This window comes from the organism of the source record quoted next, unplaced genomic scaffold (genome assembly GCF_019419815.1).
Source record: "Pyrus x bretschneideri cultivar Hongxiangsu unplaced genomic scaffold, Pyrus_bretschneideri_v1 Contig89, whole genome shotgun sequence".
Classification (NCBI taxonomy): Eukaryota; Viridiplantae; Streptophyta; class Magnoliopsida; order Rosales; family Rosaceae; genus Pyrus; species Pyrus x bretschneideri.
This window is the reverse complement of record NW_025999830.1, coordinates 541020-557376: the sequence shown is the minus strand read 5'-3', so window position 1 is coordinate 557376 and position 16357 is coordinate 541020. Positions and strand designations below refer to the sequence as shown.

Sequence of the window (16357 nt, the reverse complement as noted above, 5' to 3'; positions counted from 1 at the left end):
AGATTCGGTTTTTTCTTCTTCTTCTTCTTCTTCTTCTTCTTGGTTACAGATTCGGTTTTATTTTTTCCTTTTTCTTCTTCTGGGTTGGGGGCGGGGGGATAAGGGATGGTTTTTTTTTTTTTTTTAACTTTTATTTAATTAATTGTTTTAATATTTTTAATGACACGTGGTGCCCAGTCATTGTCCACATGGGCACCACGTCATCACTTAACGAGAGTATTTACAGTTTGACTAACGGATGTGTGAGACTATCCCAAAATTTACACTTAAGGTATGACTCTGGGACGAAAAAAACTTGATGTATTAAATGTTGAAAACCATGAAACATGAGGGTAATAAACAATTTGCCCCAAAAAAAAAATTCATCAAAACCCACCTTTTCACGTTTTGTGAGAGAATCTAGAATCTCAAAAATTAAAGCCTACAATCCAAAATTTAAAACATAGAACTCAAACATTAAAACCCAAAAATTGAAACACAGAATCCAAAAATTAAAATAGAGAATTAAAATTGAAATCAAGAATCTAAAAATCTAAAATGACAAATCCCATAAACAAATACAAAAAAAACACAATTCAAAAAATCTAGAACACATTCTAAGCTCTCTCTCTCTTACCTATTCCTCTTTTCTTTGACTTGCCATCTCTACAAATCCAAAAAATTCAATTTAAAAAACAAGTAATTCGAAGCAAAAATGGAGACGAAGATCGAGTTAAAAAAAGAAAGAGATGAGAGAGAGAGAGATAGAGAGAGAGACGAACCAGAAAGAGTGATGCTTGGCTAGTTTAGGGGTTCTCTTTGTTGTTCATCGAGTAGAGGTCGTGAGAGAGGTTTTCGGAGAAGGAAGGAAAAAATGTTGATTGTGTCTTCGGAATAACCCATTTATATGAGAGGGCAATTTGGTCATTTCAAGTTCTAGAAAAATTCTTTCTATCGTATTGTTCTGCATGTCGTATGTGTGTTCTATGCATATTCAACAAAAATTCTATTTCGTTCGCAAGATTAACAAATGGGTCATTTCTATCAAAGAAGAAGAAATTAGGTTCACATCTCTCTTTCTTTCATTGTATTGATCAAAACTTTATTTTTTGTTAAATTTTTATCAAAGTTCCTAACTTTTAATGAACGTCATTATTTCAATTATATTTACATACCAACATAATGAAATTTTATTTCTAAAATATATTCATTTAGTGTTAGAAACGCTACATTTGGTATATTTATATTTATGATTAAACTTTGTGTTATATATTACTATTTTTAGTTTGTGCCATTTTTAATTTGCAACCTTTTTAATTTGTACCCATATATTAATTTCATTTTGTGCCCATATTTTTATATGTTTTATTTATACTCATAATTTATCTATAATGTACCCATTTTTCTTTATAAATGTACCACTTTGTTATCTGTGACGACCCGTCCCTAATTTTTTATGTAATTTCTTCCCGAGTATGTGAATTGACATTTATGCCCTTATTGGCAAGTGGCGTGGAAGTGTTTATTTGTTCTTAAATTATTTTTCTCGCTATCGTAATTAAATAGTACTCGTTGATACAATCACGTGAGTGCGAGTTAGACCCGAATTGGATTCGTAATGAAAAAGTTACGTTACGTTAAAGTACATAATTGACTGGTAAAATTGTACACGAGCGCGTATTAATTTACCAGTGTTAGAAACACTGTTTAGGATAGATTGTGTCTGATTTCTCTATACAAATCCTATCCTTCCTTTTCTTTAAAACTGGACTCGTGCCTTACACCTTACCACCAATTATTTTGTTTCCTTCATTATAGCAACCAATCAACTTTTCTCTCTCTCTTCCTAATCACAAATCATTTCTTTCATTCTTTCTCATCTTCTCTCTTTTTTTCCTCACATGAGCTCCCTTACCCCTGCAACCACCATGTACTCACACCAAATCTTGTAGATTGACTCTAAAAACCACACCATCACACTCCTCTCATCACCACAAACTCAACTATACGCTCAGATCACGCATTGGTTGAGTTTTGAGTGGTCAACACGGAGCAACTCGGAAGCTCCGACTCGGTCGAGTTGGTATCGTCGTGATCCTAGTCGAGTTAAGAGAATTTAGGATGTGGGGAAGCTTCCTTACAACTCCTCGAGGCTTCTAGGACAAGTTTGAAGAAGAAACAACCTTGAAAGCACATAGGTTTGATGAGCAAAGTTTTGGCCGAACCTATTGAGCTATTTTTAGGCCAGTTCTTGTCCACTTTTAAACTTTAGGAAGGTATAACGTTGCTCTACTCTTCATAAGCTTCAAATCCATATAAAGGTTTGAAAAATTTCCAAAAACTGGTGAGTTTTTCCAGTTTTTGGCGAAACTAGACGGCGACAGACGGCGTCAGGTAACGCTATTAATGTTCGTTACTATTTAACGGAATATTCCGTCAAATATGATGGAATATTCCTCTTTTCCATTAGAGTCAATCCTTGGTTGGATGTGTGTCAATGAGGACGTCGGGCCCCTAAGGGGTGGATTGTAAGATCCAACATCGCCTAGGGGTAAGGATCCTGTAAACCTTATATGTATATTCCCATCTCTACCTAGCACGAGGCCTTTTGGGAACTCACTGGCTTCGGGTTCCGTAGGAACTCTGAAGTTAAGCGAGTTCGCACGAGAGCAATCCTAGGATGGGTGACCCACTGGGAAGTTCTCGTGTGAGTTCCTAGAAACAAAACCGTGATGGCGTGGTTGGGGCCCAAAGTGGACAATATCGTGCTATGGTGAAGTCGAGACCGGGATGTGGTAGGGGTCCGGGCTAGGATGTGACAAAATTAGATTTTACCCCTTTAGGTTTGGAGTCGATTTCAATTTCTTACAATATCTTTAAAAAATTTCAATTTCATACATTTATTTATCATTTTATTTCAATTTCATACATCCGTTAGAAAATCCGTTAAGTAAACCGTTAAATGATGACGTGACAAATATGAGATCCACATTAGTATTGACATGACTGCTAAATTTGTGCCACGTGGCAACAAAAATAATTTTTTATGCATTTAAAATATTTTAATAATTTACCCTATTATCCCACCCCACCCCCGCAACACCCCCCCCCCCCAACCCTTCCCTCCCCTGCAACCCCCCATCCCAAAAAACCTAGATTTTTTGCAGGAAGAACAACACTCCTTAGATTGTCAAATACCAAAATCCCCTTTCGATGTCGTTGTTGGCTGCTTCTTGTGGGTCCGATCGATGCTAATTTGAGGTTAGAATGAGAGAAGGAGGAGATCACCAAACATAGGTGGGTGGGGGCTTGCGGTGAGGTGGGAGTGGGGTGGGGGGTTGTGGGGGATATGGGGGTGGATTTTTGGAAGGGAGGGGAGGTGAAGAGAGTGGAGGAGAGGGAGGGAAGATGGGTTTCTGGGTTTGTTTGTTTGTTTTTTTATTTTTTTTTAATAGGGTAAATTATTATAATATTTTTAATGCATATATATTTTTTTTGCAATGTGTCACAAATTTGGCAGCTATATCAACACAAATATGGATCTCATATTTGTCATGTCATTATTTAATGGATTTTCTAACAGATATATGAAATTGAAATAAAATGATAAGTAAATGCATGAAATTGAAATTTTTTAAAGATATTGTAAGAAATTAAAATCGATCCTAAACCTGAGGGGTAAAATGTAATTTAACCATTTTGAGAATGTAAGAAATTAAAAGAAAAAAAAAGTGAAGAAAAGAAAATTTGATAGTCAAAAAACACTATCCAAATCTTTTATAAAAGTTGTCTCCCTGAACGACACGTGTCATCTTACCCTTCTAACAGTATGGTGACATTCAAGTTGCACTACCCAACTTTTGCTCTCTCCACAAATTTAGCTCTGATTCTCCCTTGCAAAAATGGCTGTAGCTCAAATCTTCGCATCTCTCTCCCTTTCCACTAGAGGTATTCTCTCTCTCTCTCTCTCATTGAATAGAAAATTTATATTCTTGTAAACATATTGAAATTTCCATATGTAATTTGTTTGAAACATTTAGCAGATGCAAGTGGAATTAGCTCACCAGCAGCAGCAGGTCCTGCTCGGCTTCCCCTTTTTAATTCCGCTAGAATTGGGACGGCCTTTGCAACTGGTTCTCCCCTCAGTAAGCCCTTCACTCTTTTATCTCTGATTAGTTACTTAAAAGGGGATAACTATTTTCTTTCTGCTATTTACTACTATAGTTTAACGAAATTCATTTTTAGCTAAGAGTACTTAAATTTGGTTTTCGCTAATGATAAATTTAAATCATATTATTACTATTGATTGTAAAGTTAAGCCACCCTTTCCTTTAGTAATATTGTTTGTTTAAAAAATGGCTTTCTATATTCAGGTTTTTTTTTTTTTTTTTTTTTTTTTTAATATAGCGAATATAGTTATTAAAAAAAGAGTAAATCTCAGTTTACTACTTCAAGTTTCGTGGTTTTCAGCATTTGGCACATAAATTTTTTTTTCGTCGTAGGATCATATCTAAAATGTTAAATTTAGGACAATCTCATATATCAGTTAGTCTGACAATTAATTTTGCCGTTAATTGATAACGTGACAGGACAATGACTGGAGTCACGTATCATTAAAGGTTCACGTGGAAATTAAAATTTCAAAAAAAAACTTTTTTGGTCGTCTTCTACCTCGCTTCCACCCTTATCCCTGCGTTCTCTTCTCTGCACCAACCCACCAAACCCTCCTCTCCTTTCCTCTTCGACTCGTCATATATCCACCCTTCCCCCTCCATCTTCGATTCCACCCATCCACCCACCCAAAGGGTCAAAGCCTCTCCCTTTCCTCCCAACCCCCATTGCTCTCAGTGGGTTTTGGTCATTAAGGGTTTTTATTTTATTTTTTTTAAGTGAACTAAAAGCTAAAAACTAAGAACTGGAATAGTTATCAAAAGGACCCTAATTTTTATCATTGCTGGCAAGAAAATATTTTTATTTTTATTTTTTGTAAAAAGAAATTTTTTTATTTTTTGGAACAAGTGTAAATGGATAATGGGGCTCAATTGGGTTTTATACACATTTTGAGGAACACTTACTGTTGAGGATTTCTCAACCTGGAAAGTATTAGGACAATTGGGTTTTTGCTTTGCTCTATTTAGTTGCATAAGGGTCGACGACTCGACGTTTGATTTTGATTTCAGTTATAAGAAGAGCATACCAACAAAGGAATGCTGCATGTAAATCGATGCCAATTTCCATTAGGTGTGAGCAAAGCACCAAGGAGGGAGGTTTGGATGTATGGCTTGGCCGGCTCGCCATGATTGGCTTTGCTGTGGCTATTGGCGTTGAGGTATCAACCGGAAGGGGACTTCTCGAGGTATGACAAGTGCTATGAATTTTTAGATCCAATCCAAGATTGCCTATTTACTTTCAGTTGCATCGGTGCTTATGGGAATTAGTATTGGTTTCTATCGACTGAACCGCTAGCTTTCACCAATGATAATTTAACTAGTACATCGAAGATATTGAAATGGGTAAACGTTTTCATTCTTGCATTGTCTTGTAAAAATTATCCTTGATGTTGCTTTAGGTGTCGTTTTAATAGTGTAGGAAACTTACTGAACCCGAACCCCCAACTACAAGTAGCGTCTATAGATCATTGTTGGAATAAAATTGCTAATACTCGAGGGAATAGAGTCGAACTCGGTTAAAAAGTTGTCAATTTGAGTGGGGTTTTTCTACATACCCAAGCCTCAGGGTTACGATGACCATTCATTGCAATTGTGCTTGTTGACATTGTGAGCTGTTTGCTTCCTTGTCACTGGCTTCTGCAATCTCCTATCCTGATGATTTATTTATTTCCAACTCTACTGGTTTGGATATGCCATTGCTTACGCAGATGTTTGTTGTCAATGACCGTCCAATGCACTAGAGTTTTGACGCTTCAGTTCCATCTAGGGACTTTGGTGCTGGGAGGCTCTCATGTCGACAATGGGAATTGTTGTCTGTGTATTGGTTGATCACTTGAAATGGTTCCCAAGTATTCCCTGTGTTCCATCCCTTGGAATGTTGTACTTGAAATAAATAACCTCTTATTTAACTGATAATAAGCTAAGAAGCTTTCCGTTTTACCACGTAATTCTCAATGAGTTCGAGCTTTCTTTGACATCGTTCCTTGTGTTCTTTGTATGTTATTTTAAATAAATGGGAAGCAACCACGTAAATAGAATAAAATCGTAGTCTCAAAGAATTTCCTTACATATAGTCATCAAGGATTCCCTTATCTTTCGGAGTTATCATTCTCAGATGTCAACAAGTACAAAATATAGTAAGCCTTTCATTTCGATTGTGCAGAACTTTGGGCTAACAAGCCCCCTACCTACAGCTGCCTTGGGTGTTACAGCATTGGTGGGAATTTTGACAGCAGTTTTCATCTTCCAATCCGGGTCAGAAAAGTGAACACAATATCGGTTGCTAGAAGTGCTTGTATAGTTTGTAATACTGACATGTATTCCAAATTGAACATTTGTTTGTTACTGTAATTTTGTCAGAGTACAACAATTGCGGCAACACTTACAGTTGAGGATACTTTGTTATTTATACGAAGGCATCAATTCGTAGAGGCTTTCATCCATGTGCACTTGCTTTACTTGAATTTACTTGTCTCAGTCGATCACTGCTCTTTTTGCTCACCATCAAATTTATGAAGGGTCAGAATGTTATAAACGCCCGCACTGTTTTGCACAAACATTTGACGGCTGTATAGATTCTATGAACTCCCCAGCCTGTTGACTTGTTCCCTGCCCTCCTTGTGTGGTAGTTTCTCCATCGTGTGTAGTCGGTCCTCCCCTTAAATCTGGAATTTTCACCTTGATGAATTCATCCGTAGAAATCACACATGGTGTAAATGATTTAAAATCCGTATGATCACAGATTCTGAAAGGCTAGATAATACGATTACTGTTTTCTCTAACTTTTGTTATCACAAAGTAGAAACGCATCCTTCTCCAACTTTATTTAACATAAGTTTTCTAACGAGCTCTGGGAATCTGCTGTATGAATCCTCCTCGTCGATTTCTCTGTTTCATCACCTTCAAATAGTTTTCCGATGAGCTCATCTTCATCATTCCAGCCTCGTTGCATCGACCAAAAAGTCCACTTGTCATAGAAGTATATTTACTTGCAAATGCTTGGAGGAATCGAATCCAGGAAACTTCTGAAAGTTTATTGAATAGTGCTGTGAAAGTTTCATTCTAAACTCCTCGTCAGTTTCCTCTGCAGGTCTTTCAACAAAAAAATACCTTGAAGTTCATTCATATACAACATTCTTCAATATTCTCTTGCTGAAGTGTTTGCAGATAGTTGACTGAACATGTAAGTTGCCAGAGGTAAGAGTAGTTCATCAGCAGTGCCAGCAGAGTAATCTAGCGCTTCAGAGAGAGGACTTGGAATACTGACTGGAGATGATTCATTGACGTGCAACACTGCATATCGATAAGGCAAAGTTTCTCTCACCTACACTCGTAAATTGTTATCGCAATCAGGTGCTGTACAAGCAAATCAAAGTCCACAAACATGAAAAGTCAAATGGGAAGGTTCTAGGTGATCAGAAAAATGAAGTTTTGATGAACTGTTACGTCTTGCACGAGTTCTTTTAGATTGTTTAGGCCTATTCAAGGGTTTATGGTTTCTAAGGGCCACTGAATTTTAACTCTATTTACTGGGAAGGCTGCATGCACATCAAGACAAGACCAATTTCCATAAGACGTGAGCAAATGCAGCAAATCACCAATGGAGGGAAACACTGTGGATGTATGGCTTGGTCGGCTGGCCGTGTTTGGATTTGCTGTTGCAGTTATTTTATTGTATACTCTGCCAGCATGTTTACTTAATTGGAATGGAATAGGTATTAAAATTATTCTGATTATTGACCTTCTCCGTGATTATTAACACACGAGTATTTAAATTATCTGTTTTCTGACTTCCGCTGCATTTACTAACACACAAACAATGAAAACATGTGGCTTCCACATTAAAATCCGTAATCTAATACCTGAAAGGCCATGAATTAGATTGATCAGAGGGGAGTAGCTGATTACACTCCAATTCCTTCTGCCAACACTTAAGGCAATACTTGAGGTTGAGGATGCACTATGATTATTATTTACTAATGAACGCTTTAATTCATAATTGGTTTATCTCAACGATGGCATGCTCCTAAAGCAAAATTGTTGCTCTTTTAGCTAGCTTTCTCATCGTGGAAATGCTTCTAAATAGTTTGACTGGATAGCAGCAAAACATTTTGTCATCGATAAGCAGATGTGGGGTAGGCCGGCAGTGTGCCCGCTCTTCAGCGCCCAGGTTTGAATCTATTTATCAGTAATTAAGGTATATTAGAATATCGCGTTGTCAGGATCCTATTAATTGGAAACTGATATGGAAAGGAAAGATTTTCACCTAGAAGGAGCATGCTTTGTGAGAAGGATCTTTAAAATTTGTTAATTAGATGTTGACACAAATGAGTGGACATTAGCTTTTTCTTCAACTCAAGAAATCTCTTTCCCTGTGCTTATACAAAAACTGATTGCATCCCTTGCATTTTTCTTCTCAGATTCGAAATCTTGTTTAAATTCACTGCTAATAACTTTGTTGAACTTCTGTTTTTGGACTGGGCGGAGAGTTTTCGTGAATTGAAAAGAGGTTCTTTCTAAAGAATGGAGTGAGGATTCTAATGGTGGCTCTTGATGCTTTAGGAAAGACAACTATCCTCTACAAGCTAAAGCGCGGAGACATCGATACAACCTTACCCACGATCGATACTTATCCTATAAACCCATCCTAGATGAAGCATTTGGTTTATGATTCTGTTGCAGTTCAATTATCTTTCGATTTTATACACTTGAGCCACTATATTTTTTATCAGAAATTCTTTTTGCAGGACGTTTGTTTTTTATTAGAGAAATGACGAGTATTGGTATTGTTGAAATGTATCAGTTTACATAAGAGTATGACATTGCCTTCACTTTTATGAAGCAGGTTTCAATGTGGAGACAAAAGAGTATAAAAATGTTACCTTTACTATTTGGGATGTTGGACGACAAGGCAAGGTACCAAGCTCTTTTGTTCTTCTATCCGTCCATGCAAGGATGATTACTTTTATACATTTCTGGACATAGTTGGAAATGACTTTGGTTCAATTATGCTGTTAAATATGGATCAATCAAAGAATAAAGAGTTTGGTGTTGTGATCGCTAACTAATCTGTTCATCTTCTCCTTGCTGCTCACCAGATAAGCCCTTTGTGAAGGCATTTTATTTGTTGCGGACAGCATTGACAGGGAAAGAATCTCGGAAGCCCGCAACAAGCTTCATTGTATTTTAAGTGAGGTCCGCGAGGTTTTTATGTGAGGAATAAGATACATGTTACGAAAAAGGACTACAACTGTATCAAAGAAAAAGGAAAGAAGGGATTTGCTGTTTTCTCCTTTTGTAGAGTGAACTAAGCAATGCAACACTTATGGTCTTTACTAATAAGCAAGACCTTCCAGGTGCTGTGAGTTCTTCTGAGGTTGCTGATAAACTTGACCTGCACTTACTTCGGGAATCGTTTCTGCTATGCGTACAACTTCCCTACTCTATATAAGTAGCTAGAAGAAAATGGGTTGCTTAATTTTTAAGACCTGCTACTGAAACTAAAAACAAAGGGCAACGTAACACGACTCAAAAAGTGTTACCATCTGATCGCGTATCGATTCTGAGTTTCGATGGAATTTTAATGAGTTTTATTTCATAAGTACATACAAACCAGTAGTCACATTTGGCCAAGGACTATATGAAGGTCTTGATCGGCTATCTGATAATATTGTCAATATAACAAGGCATGATGCAAGGGGCTTCTACAACATTCAGACCAGTCACGTTCGGGCTCGATACATATTAGTGGAATCAAATTGGTTAGCAATGCCATGTGGACACATCATTTCTTTCCAAAAACCTGGATATTAATAACGGATGTACAAGTGTTGAGTGTTGATTGGTTAGAATATAATGTAGAGGAGTGCCACATAGGCAAATCAGTTAGATTGGTTGGTTAGGATATAAGGTAGAGAAGTGCCACATAGGCGAATCAGTTAGAGGAGTGCTATAAAAGCCACTGTATAAACGTTTTCTGCCCTAATGTTCAATAGAGGAATCTTTTCTTTTCCGCTGCTATCTTCTTTCTCTCTAACAATCTTTCTTCCTTTCTCAAGCTTCTTGGATTTGTTGAATTTCTGGTTTGATTTTCTGGTGTTATCATGGTATCAAGAGCCAGTGATCGTGCGTGGGTATGTGCTCGTCGGAGTCATTAATGGAAGCGTGATGATCTGCGAATCTGTCTGCTTGGAGGATTTTTCTTGGCGATTTGGGGTTGCAATCAGGGCGAAGCTGGAATTTCAGGTGCTTTGTTGGTTTTCGTTCTCCTGAAATGGTTGATTGTGGTGTTTTTTTTTTCGTTTCGTAGTTTGTGTTGTTTGATTTGAGAAGATGAAGTTGTAGAGGCCAAAGCCATTGTTATATTCGTTGTTAAGCACTGGGTAGATGAAAAGGCCAATGCCATTACTTTGTGTTAAGAAGGAATCTAAAGGCCAATGCCATTGATTCAAGAAAGTTGAGTTTGTTACAGTCTAGGTCAAGAAAATTGTTGTTTTTCTGAGATTTATTCAAGAATTGTTAAATTGTTGAGTCTTGAACTATATTTGGTATGGCTTCCTCTGTGAAAATTGAGGGATTGTTGGGCATGCTCACTATTCGTCTTGGTGAGCATAATTACACCAAATGGTCGTTTCAATTCAGGTCTGTGTTAAAGGGTTACAAATTGTTTGGTCATTTTGATGGTTCAATTTCTTGTCCGTCGAAGTTTGTGGTTAATGCAGAAAGTGGGGTTACCAAAGAATTGACAGATGCGTTTCAAGATTGGGAGACCACGGATTTGTCTCTGTTGAGTCTGTTGATAGCGACGTTGACTGATGATGCGATAGAGTATGTTATCGGGTGTAAGACTGCTGCTGAAGCTTGGACAAATCTTGAGGAAAGGTTTGCTTCTGTGTCTAGGACAGGCATTAATCACTTGAAAACAGAGTTACATACAGTTCAAAAAGGTGGGGATTCAATGGATAAATATCTGTTACGAATCAAGACAATCAGGGATCAATTGATGGCTGCAGGGGAATATGTATCAGATAATGATGTGATGATTGCTGCTCTTGCTGGGCTACCTCGGGAGTTTGCAACTATTAGGTCGATTATACTTGCGAGGGATTCTAATGTCACTATGAAGGAGTTTAGGGCACTGTTAATTGGTGCTGAAAGGGAAAATGATGTGGTTATGAATTCATTAACTCATAATATGGCTGGTTTGTATACTAATGGTGCATCCAGTTCCAATTCGTCTGCAACTGAACCGTCTACTACTGGAGGTGTTCTTACTGCTACTCCACTGCCACAACCAATGTCATTCTTTCCACAGTCTCAAATGATGCAACCTGCGTTTGGTTCTCATCCAAGTTCTTTTGGATCAGGTGGAGGGTGTGTTGGTTCCTTGGAGCAGCATCCCCAAGATCAGTCAAGGCAACACCAAACCTCAGTGCAGTTTCCTGGATCTCAACAAAGGTTTTCTAATGGAGGACAGTCAAGGGGAAATAACACTTATCGATCAGGCTTTAAAGGTAAAGGGTCGAATTACAGGAATCATAGTGGTTGGAATGGAAATGTTGAGTCTAGGACTACATTACATCCAGAGTGTCAAATCTGTCAGAGAAGAGGGCATACTGCTCCGAATTGTTTTTATAGAACTGTGCAGAGTACTTCACCACATTTTAATACTGAATGTCAGATTTGTGGAAAGAGGGGACATAGTGCTCTGGAATGTTATCACAGGGGAAATTATTCCTATCAACCTTCTGGTCCTCCTGCTTCTCTTGGACCTACATTTCCTGGTCATTCGTCCATGCTTCCTCCATCACAGGGTCCTGTCCCTCAGCCTCCGAATTTTGCTGCTCATTATTCATATCAGGGGCATGCACCTTCTATGCAAGGGATGAATGGTTCACAACCCATACATACATCTGATTTTCCATATCCAGTTCCACCTGCAGTGCAAGCAATGAATGTTCAGAGTTCACCATCATATTCCAATGCTGCAAATTGGATTGTTGACACAGGAGCCTCTCACCACATGACATCTGATCTTGCTGGCCTACATCAAGTCTCCTCTTTTGAAGGTTCAGAAAATATTAAAATTGGCAATGGTCAAGGTTTGCCGATTAAGAATACTGGTTCTGCAGTTATTAAAACACCGTCTCATTCTATTATTATGAAAAATGTGCTGCATGTTCCATCTCTTGCTGTGAATCTAATGTCTGTAAAGCAGCTGTGTAAAGATAACAGATGCTGGTTTATATGTGATGACTTGAATTTCTGTGTGCAGGACAAGGTGACAAGGGAGATCTTGTACAAAGGAAGGAGTAGACCTCACGAGTTGTTCCAGATTCCTGTGTCTTCGTGGATAGTTCCAAAGGCTTTTATTGGACAGTTGGTCAAGTCTTCTCTCTGGCATCAACGGCTAGGGCACCCTACAAATGAGGTCATGGCAGTTGTGTTAGCTAAGTCTCAGATTCCAGTCTCTGTGGATAATAAGCATACTATGTGCACAGCTTGTATTCATGGGAAGATTACTCGAAAACCTTTTAATAATGAGTCATCTAGATGTATCTTACCTTTTGATAGAATCCATTCCGATGTTTGGGGACCCTCCTCTGTTAAGTCCATAGAAGGGTATAGGTTTTATGTTGTATTTGTTGATGATTGTACAAGATACATGTGGATTTTTCCCTTATATAATAAATCAGAGGTGTTTTTGACTTTTGTCAAGTTTTATAAGTATATTGAGGTTCAATTTGGAGTTCAAATAAAGTCCTTCCAATCAGATGGAGGTGGTGAGTTTGTTAGTCATTTGTTTAAAGAATTTATGCAGTCTAAAGGCATGGTTCATCGAATTTCCTGCCCTTACACTCCCCAACAAAATGGATTGGTTGAAAGGAGGCATAGACATGTAGTTGAAACAGCCATAACTTTGATGAATGCTGCTGGGTTGTCACAGGAGTTTTGGTATCTGTCTTGTGCACATGCTGTGTACTTAATAAACAGAATGGCTTCTAAGTCATTACAAATGAATTCACCATACTTTGGGTTGTATGCTAGGCATCCATCAGTAAAGGATTTGAAAATATATGGTTCAGCTGTGTTTCCATACTTGAGACATTATAATGACAGTAAACTTCAACCTAGATCTGCCATGTGTATATTCTTAGGATATGCTTCAGGTTACAAAGGGGCTATCTGTTACAATTTGCAGACACAAAAGTTGGTGTTATCTAGGCATGTTATTCATGATGAGTCTGTGTTTCCTGCAAAATGTCAATCATCTGAGATGTTGAGTAGTCACTCTACCCCAACTGTGGTTCCTTCTACTCCATTTCTGGTTCCCTTGCGAGCTTCAAGTGTACATAACAGTGTCTCTCCAGAGCCAGTTCAGTTACAACGACAGGGATCTGGAACACAGGAATCTGGGCAGGGGTCTGGAACACAGGAATCTGGGCCTTTAAGCTCATCTTCGGTACAAGATCTCCAGCAACCTTTGTCACCTGTCCTGAGTTCTGCACATCATCAGGTATCACATCCTATCTCTGTGAATGATTGGAATCAATCATCTGATTCCATTCCTCCTAATATGACTAACACACGTTCTATGACAACAAGGCTTCAAACTGGGGCTATTCAGAGGAGAGATTATACTGCTTTTTGTGCTAGCTTCCCTGAATTGCAGTCATTGGGAGTTGATCATGGTTCTTTATGTGCTGCTGGATTCTCGTTTCTGGCTGAGAGTGTTGAGTGTGAGGAACCAAAGTCTTTTAAAATTGCAGCTACAAATTCTAATTGGCAGCATGCTATGCAAGATGAGTTTGATGCTCTTAAAGGGCAAGGGACTTGGGTTCTTGTACCTCCTCCTCCTAACCGAACTGTTATTGGGAGCAAGTGGGTGTACAAATTGAAAAGAAACCCTGATGGCAGTATATCTCGATACAAGGCACGTTTGGTGGCTCAAGGGTATACACAGGAACATGGGCTGGATTATTCGGAGACATTTAGTCCAGTGGTGCGCCATACTACAGTGCGTTTAATTCTTGCACTTGCTACCAGTCACAAATGGGAACTTCGCCAACTGGACATCAAAAATGCATTTCTGCATGGTGAGTTGCAGGAAGAAATATACATGCAGCAACCGCAGGGGTTTGTTGATTTTAGAGTACCTAACCATGTCTGCAAACTGGTCAAATCTTTGTATGGACTTAAACAGGCTCCGCGAGCCTGGAATGCGAAGTTCACAGGAGTCTTACCTTCGATGGGATTCACTGTTTCACAGTCTGATACAAGTCTTTTTGTTAAGACAGATGGTGAGGACATTATTGTGTTACTTCTGTATGTCGATGATATAATTCTTACAGGTTCGAATGTCACCAAAGTTCAGGGTGTGATTACTGCTCTAAGTGAAATATTTGATTTAAAGGACATGGGAAAGCTCACCTACTTCTTAGGGCTGCATATTCAGTATAAAAGCAATGGAGATATGTTTCTTAGTCAGACGAAATATGCACAAGAGCTTATCAAAAGAGCAGGGATGGAGAATTGTAGACCTGCACCAACACCTTCAAAGCCTCATACTCAGCTGCTTCTATCTGCAGGGCAACCTTTGTCTGATCCAAGTTTCTATCGCAGTATTGTTGGAGCCCTTCAGTATTTGACCTTCACCAGGCCTGATATTGCTCATTCTGTCAATGTTGTATGTCAATATATGACAGCTCCAACTGATGCACACATGTTCCTTGTCAAACGGATACTTAGGTATCTTCAAGGAACTCTACTGTGTGGTCTTACTTATCGATCAGCTCCTGACATTCACATTTCTGCCTATTCTGATGCTGATTGGGGTTCTGATATTAACACCCGGAGGTCAGTTACAGGGTATGTCGTCTTTCTTGGTTCGAATCCTGTTTCTTGGCAGTCCAAGAAGCAATCTTCTGTGTCTCGGAGTTCCACAGAAGCGGAGTATAAAGCTCTAGCTAATTGTGCAGCTGATGTGTGTTGGATACGGTCTCTTATGAAGGATCTACATCAGTTTCTACCTGCTCCACCTGATTTACACTGTGATAGTATTTCAGCGTTATCTCTTAGTACCAACCCTGTCTTCCATTCCAGGATTAAACATCTTGATATTGATTATCATTTTGTTCGTGAACGGGTGCAGAAGAAGGATATCGTGGTGCACTATATCTCTACAGACAATCAGGTTGCCGATGTTCTTACTAAGGGCCTTCACAGTCCTGTGTTTGTTAAGCACTGCATCAATCTCAGCCTTGGGGTTTCTGGCTGCGATTGAGGGGGGATAATAACGGATGTACAAGTGTTGAGTGTTGATTGGTTAGAATATAATGTAGAGGAGTGCCACATAGGCAAATCAGTTAGATTGGTTGGTTAGGATATAAGGTAGAGAAGTGCCACATAGGCGAATCAGTTAGAGGAGTGCTATAAAAGCCACTGTATAAACGTTTTCTGCCCTAATGTTCAATAGAGGAATCTTTTCTTTTCCGCTGCTATCTTCTTTCTCTCTAACAATCTTTCTTCCTTTCTCAAGCTTCTTGGATTTGTTGAATTTCTGGTTTGATTTTCTGGTGTTATCAGATATTTGGTTCGAATGGAGCTTCAAATGAGGGAAATTCATGCATGTCTTGCTGTCTTGGGGAGGTATAGAATCCCAATTCGCACTTCTCACTACTGCATTTATGTAGATAAACTAACATGTATTCATTAGTGCAATCTCAGAATAAATGTAGGTGGATTATTTTTGGTCTGCTCCTTTTGGTTTCGATTTGAAGAATTGTTCCAAACCAGAAAGGTAAAAGATGTTTAAGCTCAAATTTCGCTTCCTAGTTGCACCTATATATTTTATATCGAAAATTTGAGCATTGATATAATCGTGATGAGATGTGGAAAGAGACACATCATTCCCAGTCAACTGATCAGTGCCAATTAGGATCCAAATCATCAGTACAGTCAGCAAATACTTAGTGTAGAAGTTTTGTTTGTTGTAACTGAATTGTAACTAATCATAGCTTAAGGTTAATTAGTTACATTAGCTGTTTTCTAATCTTAATTAGCTGACTTGTATAAATACCCCTTGTAAAAATCAGATTCAATCAATGAGAAATATCTTTCTAATATGGTATCATCCCTTTTTGCTTAACCGCCTTTCTTCAATCCTCTTCTCCTTTGCTTCCTGCTTTCTTTGCGATCTGCGATCTCCG

General features: G+C 38.4%; 1 protein-coding gene across 2 annotated transcripts; it reads left to right on the top strand.

Moving 5' to 3' along the window:
- Window positions 1–3796: 3796 nt before the first annotated feature.
- On the top strand, window positions 3797–6592 carry LOC103928521 (stress enhanced protein 1, chloroplastic-like). 2 transcript variants are annotated; one of them, XM_048576279.1, is made up of 4 exons: window positions 3797–3927; window positions 4023–4124; window positions 5160–5335; window positions 6313–6592. In XM_048576279.1, exons 1-4 carry the CDS (start codon window positions 3882–3884, stop codon window positions 6415–6417), a joined length of 429 nt encoding a protein of 142 aa, XP_048432236.1. In that variant the 5' UTR covers window positions 3797–3881; the 3' UTR covers window positions 6418–6592. The 2 variants fall into 2 exon arrangements, with proteins under 2 accessions (XP_048432236.1, XP_048432235.1); XM_048576278.1 differs by having other exon boundaries at window positions 3816–3927; window positions 4020–4124.
- Window positions 6593–16357: the final 9765 nt, after the last annotated feature.